Source organism: Crocodylus porosus, unplaced genomic scaffold, assembly GCF_001723895.1.
Source record: "Crocodylus porosus isolate Cpor-Errol unplaced genomic scaffold, CroPor_comp1, whole genome shotgun sequence".
Lineage (NCBI taxonomy): Eukaryota > Metazoa > Chordata > Crocodylia > Crocodylidae > Crocodylus > Crocodylus porosus.
The window spans coordinates 105,205,750-105,218,265 of NW_017728906.1; the positions used below are offsets into that span (position 1 = coordinate 105,205,750).

The window sequence follows — 12,516 nt, forward strand, 5'->3', positions numbered from 1 at the left end:
AGGGCCGTAGCGAGGCGGGGCGCAGCGCCAGGCGAGGGGCTCCTCGCCCCGAGTTCAGCAGCCAGAAGCGCCCTCCCCGCTGCCGGGCGGGTCACGCAGAGGTTGGCGCGGGGTTTGCAGCCCCCTCAGGAGCCGTCAGGCCTGGGCCGCGCACAAAGGCCCGTGATTTAATGAGGAGCAGAAACAAAATCTCCGCTTGTTGGCGTCCCCAACTTCATTGGCGTCCTCTGGCAACCACAAGTTGATCCTCGGCGGCTTCAATACCCCTTCGCCTCCCCTGTAAGAGTACATGCTGAATAGGGAACAATGCCTGGTTGTTATGTTTATTTACCCTTCCTACAAGCCGGGTTAACCTCTTCACAACAGCTTCACTAAGCCCGTTAACCGCGCGGCCCAGCTGACCCGCGCCGCTATCTCCAATGTGATGCAAATCCGCCGTCGGGCCGCGTGCGCCGCTGGCTACAAGTTTCTCGCCGGCCCGGCCCGGCCCGGCCCGGCCCGCTCCGCCCCGCTCCCCCGAGGCGCTGCCCGGCATCGCCCCCACTTACAAACGAGGCAGGAGCCTGGCGTGGGGCATTGGTTTTTAATGGTCGGGTACATTCCGGGGGTAATTTGTTTCCTACCAACGATTTAACCTCTTTGAAGCAGGCAAAGAGCCTGGACTCCAAGGCGGGAGCAGCCAGAAGCATCGGACCTGGTTTTTCTGTTCCAACTTCCTTTTTCTAAAAAAGGCTGATTTCCTCCCAGCCCAGCCGTGGCTTTGCTCCTTCGGTGAAGTCATCCTGCTGCCTTGGCAGGGATGGCGGTGATGCCACACAACACTCTGACTTCACCGCTGGCCACCGGGACCCAGGCTCGGCCCTACATAAAAATCCTGTGGCGTTTTGGTAGTTAGAAAGGCTGGTGAGAAAATTAGGACAGATCGGTGAAATGTAAATGGATTTCTGCTTAAGTCTGATATATTTAATTTTTTCCCCCTGAAGTATTATAGTCATTCTTTAAAATAGCTACTGTGACCGCATGGGGAGAGCTTCATTTAACAGATCATTTTTTCTTGATGGCTGTGGCAAGCGTAACAATGTTCTGTGCCTGCTTCAGTAATGGCATGTCTATCATACTCCCATGGAAAGTAAAGGCGCCCTGGAAAACAGAGAATATAAACTTCCTGAAAGAACCTTTGAATATTAAAGAGTGCGGTTTTTTATAGCTCTGTATCTGTAGAAGAAACATGCCATCCCACAAGAATCAAACCAATTCTTCTTGCACACTCTGGCAAGAGCCAAACTAAACATTAAAAGGCAAATTCTAGAAAAAAATGAAAGAAAAAGAAAACAAAAACATAGAAAAGGGTAGGAGAGTTCAGCGCTCACAAGATGAGAATAAAACCCCCACCTTTCATGACACTCTGGGATGGAGCCTGTCTATTAGCCCCTCAGTCTGAAAAATGGACCAGGGCGGAAATGATGATCCACATGGTAGTGGACAGTGAACTTCAAAGTACTGTGCAGATTAGTCCAGAAACTCTCTACTGACAAGGGAAACAACCCATACTAGCTGTAATGGAAATCCTAAGGCCATAGAAGCTTGGACAGGATCAGGCTCCTACTTATGGTAAGATAAGGCCATCCTTATCTCTTTATCATAAGCTTGAAATCATCACATAAAAGCAAGCGGCTGGAATGGCTAAGAATATTAGTCTATGTTTAGTGGCACTGTATATTAGCTGCTTTCTATTTAAATGTGCACGTGGTACTAGACTAGCCCAAATTCTTTACATTTGTGCAGATGCAGTACTTTGCACATGGGTAATAGCACTTTCCATTAGTAGAATACAAAACTAATTACAACCACATAGAGGCAGCATTATATTCTATAGATAAAAAATAGAAGCAGATGTGTTGAACACTAGGCTGTTTGGAAAATCTCTTTCAGTTACATCTATGATGGTGCTGTAGTCAATTCCGGTGGCTCTGTGCTGCCAGTCCAGAACTGCTGGCATCACTCTTCTTTTCAAAGGCTCCCGTTTTCATTGGTAGGTTCAATCCAAGATCACAACAAGGATTTGTGGCATAATTGGCAAAAGCAAATAATTGTTGCTTTAAGGTTCCGCAATCAATACTGCTAACAAAGTATGGCATACAATATTCAGTTATTCTACAGTATTGGAGACTGAAACAGACTACTGATGTCCAGTTTGGATGAAGTATCAGAAGAGTAAACATTCAAGAGGTAGTGGAGGTTTTTAGGCTTTTTGACCTGCTTAGTGAGCCTTAATGAGACGTGGTCATACAAAGATAATTAGCTGCAAGCCACATTTAAAAAAAAAAAAGCATCTTGCATCATTAAATAGGCCTAAACCTGCCCACCTCCACCCCCACTGTGGATGCTTTACTCTACTTTTCATCTGATCAAACCCCTCAGTAAGCTCTAAAGCTTGTGTTGAAGAAATAGCATTTTGAAGTTAAAATGCTTTGCAGCAAAATAGCCAAAAGCTGATACTGCAGGAATCCTGCTTCCCACAAGAACCATGGGCCCTTTTAACAATTTTGAAAATAGATATAAAGAACTGTGGTTACTTAAAAAAAATCTACTGTGGCCAAAAGTGAGTTGGGCATTTGGATGCAGTCCCTTCCCTGAGAAAACGAAGACCCTACTTCTCCATTGTGTCAAGTGCTTTCAGGTGGACTGCTGCACCCACTTGAAGCTCTACTGAAATACACATAAGATCATGGTTTAATTTTAGAGGGAGTACAATGAGTGTCTAAGAAACAGCAACAAAGGCATAGGGTGAGGAAAGACATTCTTGTTTGGTTGTGTGTTGTATGCATGTGGGGAGAGGAACTAAAAATGAAACAAACTTTTGTTTTCTAGTTATCTAGTAAGGACTGAAACTAAACTGAGGAATCCAGCAAGTAAAATTATATATCTACCATTTAAAAAAAATGTTTATGGAATTTATTGCTTCAGTGATCTCTGACATTTAGCTTGATTTAAGTATTAGTTAAATACTAATCAAATTCTAGCATAACTAAGCAAAATTTTAATCTTATATTGTCAGTAATATAATTTATTATTGTTTGAAATGTGGCTATGCAAACGATTTCTAAAATCATTAGCCCTGATATTCTATTCTATTCTATTTTATTCTGGTTTTCAAATCTTGTACATCACTACAGTATCGTCGAAACAGGTCTTGTTGACTGAAAGGGGTGTCTGCAATGACATAATTCAAATCAAGCTGATATGTAGATGATAACAGTATCACATTTGTCTTCTTGTTAAAGCACTCAGCTTGCTATAAGCTCTATAATATAATAATAGTCACATTAATAAATAATAGTCACAGTAATCTTATTTTAACAATATGGCAGCAGCTTAGACTTGTTCTGTAAGGCATTTTTAAAAAGCTGACATGATCATAACTTGCTAAACTTATCAGCCATTGGAAGAAATGAAACATAGGTTTTAAGACTTCATGTTTATTATTTACCTCATTGTTCAAGACTTCATGTTTATTATTTACCTCATTGTTCAAAATAATACTGAGTTCTGTGGTCTTGAATAATGAACAACATTTTTTGTTCTTGTTAAATAAAATCCACTTTACAAATGTATCTATTTTGCTGTAAAAATCAGCTAATTAGTAGTTTGGAACAATGTGTGTTCCAAGGATTAATTCAGATGTATCATAACAGCGGTAAGTGGACATACACTATATGCTCTTTCAGAAGATAGCATTTTAATATATGGTGCTCCTGTTTATTATCTGTTATTGTTAAAACAATAGGCTGGAAGTTTAAAGAGAAAAAACAAGAAAAACAGCACGTGCACATATGAAAATAGGACAGTTTTAAGGTGTAGTGTTCCCCATATGCGTAGGTAACTTTGATTGGTATTTATTAGCATTCTACTTACACATTAAGAGGAAATATGTGCTTTAACATTAAATAGTAGTTGGCTTCTCTGCTGATTCACTCTGAGGTTTAATTGCTTCCTGCTAATTTACAATATTGAGCTAAAGTCCAGAAAAAAGCAACCAATTTTGCTACCGTTGAAAATACTCTATTCATGGTAGCTCTTTTCACCCCCACGTTTCAACAGATAGAAAATACCAGTAATTGTGGTTTTGTCCCTGCATTCTCCTTTCCAATTACCCCAGGTGAAATTTGCCTTTTTTTGCATCCCCCTTCACGTTAATATAAAGAAAATATGAGTCTCTATAAACATCATTTACTTCAATGGAGTTATGCTAGGGATTAATTTAGTCCCAGGGTTAAATTTTCTTTTTGGCAAGCAGTCCTAATAATCTCACATTTCTAGCCTGTACTTAAGTTTTCTTGTAGTTAAGCTGCTGAATCAGAGAACTAATCTTAAACAAACTTTCAGCATGAACTGAAAGAATGATTGGTGTCAGGTTGGGCTTGAGACAGCTTGCATTCTGTTTGTTTCCTCACTCTCCATAGAGCCAGTATAAGTCAATCAGTTTTCCCTCAGTCTCTTGTGAAAAAAAATCTATACTTTCTAGCATAACAGAGCTTTCAAAATGTTTCTTAGAGTGAGTGACAGGCAAACCTTTAAGGTTTGGGGATTTTGTTTAGGTGTCTTCTGGAATATAAGCTCTTCTCTTCAATGGTTTCTGGAATCCTATCCTTTTCTCTGTATTATCTCCCAGAAACATCCACTAGTTTCCCTCTTTCTCCCCTTCATTTCCCCTTCTTTTTCACAGCTCTGCAACAGGATCCTTCCTTTTTTCCCAACCCATGATAATCCCCTAGGGCTCAAGCAACCCTTGAAGTATCTCTGCTGAGCTTGCTCTCTATTTAAATGATGTCTACATCTGAGCACCTGAAACTTAGCATTGACAGCAACAGGAGAGCAATTGAAAAGCCAACGTAACTGTTGGCCTAAGGAGCAGAACCCTTCAAAGTAAGAGGGCTGATAGTCAACTGGTGTGGCATGGGGGCAGTCATAGGATGGAAGGAACTAGAGACTACTGTAGTAGCAACAGTTGTAGATTACAATCACACCCTTTCCGACAGACAGGTGAGCCTTGGAACCCAGTGTCTTGCAGTCAGCATTTATTTCTATCCACAAGAACTCCAGGCAATTTAGTGACTCATGCTGGGGATTTCAGACTCTTGTTTCATATTCAGTGCACACATTCCTAAAAATCCAAGTCCTATTTCCCTTCCCAGGGAGAAACTGATTTGGGAGGAAAATTAGGTCCTCAGCATGCAAAATGCACATCTGTATTCCTCGGCCATTCTGAATGCCTTGACCAGGGAGTGAACAGAAGACCCTTATTCCTGACCCAGCTCAATGGATGAATGTGGTGCAACTTTCCAAAGTGAGGGCTTGATTTTTTTTCTCCTAAATGGAGGAGCTCTGAATGCAATGACTGCAAATGGCAGTGGCCCTTGTACCAAGCTCTACATCAAAAAGGGAGGAGGATAAAGAGCTCTTTCCTTCTTCCTCTAGCACACCTTTTTAAGCGCCAGCCACAACCTTGCCCTAGGAAGGGCCAATACTGGGTGCAGTTCCTGTTTAGTCCCATGCAAAAGGGACATTACTTCCTTCAGAAGAAAACATATTATATATATTTTTTTTTCTCTTTCTGAGCAGCTAACAGATACACTCTGTTTGCTTTCACAAGCCTTGCAGCTTTTCTATCCTAGATATGCAATTTCTGTAGTTTTCACTATTCTCTCTTAGTCCCAGTCTGTTGCTTTTCCCTTTTTCCTGCTCATTTTTCCACTGGAAATATACTATATTGCTTCTCTTTCCTTGGTTAAGTCTACCAGCCCTGATGCTGGTGGAAAGGACTGGTTAAGGCTGGTAAGGCTTCACCTCCACGTTTCCCTCACTTTAAGTGGGTTCTGTATGTGCAAATTTGCTCTTATGCAATGACCCTTTTTATACCAAAAATTCATTATATGCAAGGTAAATTCATTCTTATGCGATCGGTGTGGTAGAAGCCTGCAGTCAGCTGTTTTGTGCAGTGCATTGTGAGAGTGACATGCACCAAAATATAGTCTCCTGTACTCATTGCTCATTGTCTGCAACATGTGTTTCTGTAGTTGCCATCCCCATTATGGTCACCACCACACTGTGCTTGTGTGTATTGTGTGCTGTTGGTGAGTACCAAAATTGTCTTGTAAAAGTGGTAGAAATGGGCTTAGAGGTCAGTACAGCTGGGGTCTTGGAACATATCCCTATTTGTTACATTGTAAAGTGGGTTCCCTTTATGTGAATTGGAGTTATGTGCCGTTTTCCAGGAACGCACATACAGCATAAAGTGAGGGAAACCTGTATTTTATTTCTGAGCAAACGGTATGTCCCAGTTGTGGCTATTCTGCTGCTGCATGAAATATGTGCCTAATACATCACTTCCCATTTGCTACATATATATACCATGTGGTAGACCTGCTGACATCCCTATTTCACTGGCTCACCCAGGAGAGTGAGAGAGGAGACTTGTGAAATGGAGTTTTATTGACCCGTCCAAAGGCTTGTTAGGGGGTGCATCTAAAAGAGCAAGAATCTTGATGCTGATAGGACTGACCAAGGATTCCAAACTAGCTAATTTGCTATTCCTGATCCTACCATCAAAACCTGTGTCTGGGTCAGCATAGGCTGGTATTGTGCTGCTGTTTTGCCCATTACAAAACATCATACTAAACTGTTCATTCAAGCACTAGGCTGATTGAGAGCCATATCCTGTTAGGTGCTGAGACTTGCTCCCTTCCATATCTTCCTTCTACTTCATCTCTTTTTTGTTCAGTCTTCCCAGCCATAGAAAAGCAAGAAGCCAGCTACCAGGCTTTTCTGATTATTCAAGACTCACTTACTGGAGATTTGATGTTATTCTTTAAGCATGAATGATATTTAATACAATTTGTTGAAAGCAGATAGTGCCTAATACTTCAGTAAATTAGCTGTCAACATACTTGAGTTGGAGAGAGGGGGCAGGGTGAGGGAAGGGAGGAGAGAAAGAAGGAACATGAAAGAATCCTGCCCTTTTTGCCAAGATCATATAAGAATGCTTGTAAAATGTTGTCCCTATGAAAGCATCATGATCTCATTACAAAAAAAAGGATTCTGCAAGTTTCCAGAGAATTTAATTGCAGGAGTCAGAGTAATTGAGAAGTCCGGTGACCTGAAGTAGGAGAAATGTAATTGGTTACAAATTTATGTGTTATATGTGATAATCAGACTCTGGGAAACATCAGAGAGGCAAAAAACATAAGGCAGCACTTCCCAGCGAGTGGTTGGGGTTTATTCCTAGTTGACAGTTGGGAAAAAGACTCATGTTTCCTCTGCAATTAGTTCTATAACAGAGCATGACAGAAGGCAAGGTGGAGGTGCACATTATAAACTAACCAGAAAAGATGCATAAGCATAAGCTGTGGCTCATGAAAGCGTATGCATCGCTGATTCAGGTAGCCAATAAGGTACACTTCCACCTTGCCTTCCGTGTGACTTCAGGCTAACATGGCTAGCTATCCCTCAGGCCTCGTCAACACACGAAGGGAAAGGCCCAATGGGATCTAATATGCGATCCACATAATCACACCTCCTGCCATGCCACACATTGAGGGGCTCCCAGCCACGGAGTTACCCTACACACCCCTGAGCCTGGTGGATCACAGCAGCCATGATCCTCCAAGCCTAGGGGTTTCATGCACCCCTGAGTTTAGAGGATCGTAGCAGCCACAATCCCTCAGACCCAGGAGTTTCATGCACCTCAGCGCCTGCGAGATCATCGCTGCTGTTATCGTCCAAGCACCGGGGGGTTTATACACCGCTGAGGCTGAGAGATCACGGCTGCTGCAATCCCTCAGGCCCAGGGTTTTCACACTGGGCATGGTGCTGATGGAACTCCAAGCTGCAATGGTGCACCCCTGCAGCAGGGAGATGATGGGGCTCCCAGTCATAGGGGAGACCCTGCTATATATGCAGATTAAAGCTCAACAGCAACCAGCTGCCAAGTTAGTACACAATTTTGAGGTCTAAGTTTATAACTGGTTGGAGCTTTTTATGGCTCCTTTGCACATGTATTTGGTCTTATGGTAACTGCATAATTAACCAGTTAATTGTGCAATACCTGTAACATGTAGAGAGGGCTCAGAGCTCTGACAGGGGGTAATGGTGAGGCTGCTTGGCTGCTCTCAGCTTTCTTGCCCACTAGACCTCCACACAAAGCCTCCAAGCCACTGGGTAGCACAGTGTACAGCCCTGGTCCACACGTGGGCTCAATGAATTTCCAACTTACATTCACTCAAAATAGCGGAAGTATTTTATAGATGTTATGGTAATGTATACGTCAGGTGGGCAGTGTTCAGCAGGGTGTTCTGTTTTCTATCCAACAGTCTTACAAAATGACTCTGCATCTGGAGAGAACTCTCAGCAAAGTGAGACAACAAAGCTGGAAAGGCATTTTTCAAAAAGCAGGAAAAAAATTACTGCTTTTCTGCAGAGAACACAAATGATAAAATTAGGAAAGGCTTGCATGAAAAAAAGAATGCAAAGTCACCGGATGAAAAATGCCACGTATTCAAAAGCTTGCCTTACTTGTTCCAAACCACGTGGTTGGTGCAATAAAAGATATCACCCACAATGATCCTTGACTCTCTCATACAATTGGTGGGTTATTCTGTTGATAGCCTGTGGGATACCATGACCAGCTGTGGTTCTGGATCACTGCAGCAGTGGCTCCTGGGCATTCTGTCTATGTATCATTCCCATAGCTTTCCTCGACTTGTGACAAAAGAACTAAATGGTATGGTACGGTATAAAGAGCTCCACTGTGGTGTATTACAGAATCACAGAAGAGGGACGTCAGGAACCTATGGAAGGGACCTCAGGAGGTCACTGAGTCCAACCCCCTGCTCAAAGCAGGACCACCCCCAACTACATCATCCCAGGCAAGGCTCTGTGTAGCTGGGTCTTAAAAACCTCCAAGGATGGAGATTCCATAATTTCTCAGGATAACCTGTTCTAGTGCTTTACTACTTTCCTTGTGAGACAGTTAGTCCTAGTATTTAACCTAAACTTCCCTTGCTGCAACTTGAGGCCACTGCTCCTTGTTCTGTCAGCTGCCACCACTGAGACCAGTCTAGATCCATCCTCTTTGAACCTAGCTCCTTCCTCTTTGGAACCACCCTTCAGGCTAGAAGGCTACATAGACTCTGTCAATCCCAGACGGACCTTGTTAGCCATCTTCTGACACACAGATAAGACAGTCATGGAAGACAATCATCCTCAGCTGTGAGGGATTGCTGAAGAAGAAGAGTTGAAGGCTTCTATTAAATTCTCTCTCAGTCTTCTCTTCTCCAAAATAAATAAGCCCAGTTCCCTCAGCCTCTCCTCAGAAGTCATGTGCCCCAGCCCGTGAACCATTTTCGCTGCTCACTGCTGGACTGTCTCCAATTTGTCCACATCCTTTCTGTAGTGGGGGACCCAAAACTGGACAGTACTCCAGATGTGGCCTCACCAGTACCAAATACAGAGGAATAATCAGTTCCCTCAATCTGCTGGCAGCACTCCTACTAATGCAGCCCAGCAAGCTGTTAGCCTTCTTGGCAATAAGGTCACACTGTTGACTCATATTCAGCTTATTGTCCACTGGAACCCCCCAGCGGCTTTTCTGCAAAGCTGATGTCTAGCCAGTCAGTACCCGGCCTGTACTGGTACATGGGATTGTTCTGCCCTAAGTGGAGGACTTCACACTTGTCTTTATTGAACTTCATGATTTTTTTGGGGTCCAATCCTCCAATTTGTCAAGGTCTCTGAATCCTAGCCCTATCCTCCAATGTATCTATGACTTCTCCTAGCTTGGTGTATTACATTACAATATTTCATCATAGAAAGCTTTTGTTTTACAGTGTGGCTTTCAGTAGGTGAAGCTTTTCTTCTCTACCATGACATCAGTTTTATCTTATAAAATTTTTCTGGGTGATAAGCAGCTTGGTAAATCTAGACTACAAATAGGTTCAGGATGGAATGCCATTCTGTTGAAAGTATTTCTATATTTAAAGAAGACAAACATCTCTGGTTCAGTTTCAATCAATTTTTCTTGGAGCTTTTGGAAAAAATTTGATGAGCAACTTTGAGTTGGAACTCTTTTCTTTCTGGAAAATAAAATCAAGCAGGAAGGCAAGGGGTCTGGTTTTGGTTGGGATAATGCTGAAAGGAGAATGATAAAGTGCATCTTCTGTCAAAGAAGTCTTCATTAGTCCTTCCTCATGAAATGCTATACAGGACTTTGATCTTGTTAACCATTTCCAGCCTCTAAACTGCATTTTTGGTAAGGTTACGGAGGTGATAGTATAGGGCAATGCTGATATAATCTGGAGCCTTTAGTTTTCTTTATCTCTGTCAATCAAATTTTCAGGCTAGGTGCAATATGGGGATTATAAAGACTTGGTGGTCTCCTTCAGTGAGGAGTGTTAATTCTAATTTTTTAGGTGGGTCAGCAGTGTTTTGATATCCCTCACAATCAGGCCCTGTTGACTTGAATACACGCTGTATGAGAAGGCTGGGCAGAAGTTCTTCCATTCTTTTTTTTTTCAGATCCTATAAGATGATATAAAATTGCTTTCCCCTAATTCCTCTCATACAATATATGTTCAACATGTACTAGTAGGTAAATTAGTGAACATTTTGGGCAAGACAGTAAGTATGCAGACAACTTATAGCTAGTACCAACCTTGGGCAGCTACTGATGCCTGAATGAAAAGTGCAAATTATAGAAACTAATCCAGAGTACTGTTTCAGAATACTTGCAGTTGTGACTGGGGTGTTTGTTCACACTTTAAGAGATGTGTAATAAAGAGGTACGTCAAGACCTCAAACAGCTAGTGGCTTTATTGGCTAGCAGTTTTGTTTCATCTCATTTGATCCTGCCATAATCACCCATGCTTTTGTGAGCACTGCTTTGGATTACTGTAATGTACTCAGTGAGCACATCTACATGAGATGCTATGTTGCTGTAGTGATGAGCTATGGTGACGTAGTGTCGGCATGCACAAGCCATGACACTGACACTACTGCACAGTAGCAATGAGCTGTTGGGACTGTACAGTAATGGTGGTTACTGGGCAGTCATTTAGTACTTGCTAAAGCAAGTACTAAAAGTTTGCACAGTATCAACCGCACAGTCAGGTGCACGTGTAGACGCACCCAGTGGGAGGTTTATGAATGTAGCAGCCTGCTTTCCTAAACCAAGGCAAGACTATTATGCCCAAGCTTCAATGCTTGTACTGCTTCCTATTCGGCTACAACCATTAAAACTCTAAATTGTGTTTTAGGAACTGATTTCCTAAGAAACTGTATCTTCCAGTATTTGTTGCCTTGGCCATAGATCAATAGATGTGTTCTTGCTTATAGTCCCCATATGTGATGCCCCTGTTAACCCTCTTCTATTGGATCTCTCTTGGCCCTCAACTCAAGGCTTCAATCACCATAGAATATTGAAGGGGGTAGGCTAAAACCAGTAGTAAATCTAAATGAAGCTTTTGGCCTACTTTTGTCAAACACAACCCGTTGCCCTGAATCACAGGAAACAACACATACAAAAGAAAGCAAAAGAAGTGTTATGTAGAGCGTGTGTGTGTGTGCGTGTGTGCACACATGTGTACACATGCCCACTTATATATATACAGGATGATCAGGACCATCATGCTAGAGACGTTCAACATCTGCATGGGTCCTTATTGTGAACTTAGCATTGCTCAATCTTGCTGAGTAAGATAATCAGCAAAGGGACAAAAAGAATCTTACAAGACCATCACCAGATCTATCTGCTGAACTGACTTGAGCCAGTTCAGGGGAATCGGTACCATGACCATCAGCCTTTGTTAGGGCCTTCCAGTAGGAGGAAAGTTATGTGACATGGCAGGATATCTGAAATCTAAAAAGAAGCACTTGGCCCGGAATCTGGTTATGAATGGGATTAAAGTGGACATTGTGTGCCTCTGTTGAAAAACCTCTGCCATCAGGACCACTTTCCTGAAATAATCTGGTGAACAGTTATGGTGACCTGAAACCAACACAGTGGAAGTAATAGACAGGTACCTGTCATTTGGAAAAGCAAAAGGAACAGACTTCTGTAGCAGGTTGTGTTTCTCATGCCACTTTGCTGATACATGCACAATACTGTCATGCTGAAATGCTATACGAAGATACGCTTTCCTCAGAATAATAACCTTCTGTACAATAAGACTAATCTGCCCCCTTTCTCCTCTATCTCCATGATGTTTTCATAAAACTCTTTTTTCCTTATAGACAATATGCCTTGCACTGTATGATTACTTTTATTAGCTCCTCATCCCAATGGGCTTGCCACTGAAGCTATGTATATTTTGACCAGAAGTTGGGGGGATAAAACTGCTATTCATTTCCTTCCCTCAATTCATTATGACACCCAGCAAACTGAATAAAGTTCCCAAAGGAAGGCTTTTTCCAGGTATATTAGGAAAGGAAATAGGCACCAGCTTTCCTCGAGAATAGAACTAA

At 42.3% G+C, this 12,516-nt stretch overlaps 1 protein-coding gene across 1 annotated transcript in view; it reads right to left on the reverse strand.

Moving 5' to 3' along the window:
* Window positions 1–573: 573 nt before the first annotated feature.
* The window catches only part of CLYBL (citrate lyase beta like), a 273,137-nt gene continuing 261,194 nt past the window's right edge, over window positions 574–12,516 (reverse strand). The window contains exon 8 of the mRNA XM_019529705.1: window positions 574–1,140. Within this exon, the coding sequence (XP_019385250.1) occupies window positions 1,045–1,140 (96 nt within the window). The 3' untranslated portion in view covers window positions 574–1,044. The remainder of the gene's footprint in view (window positions 1,141–12,516) is intronic.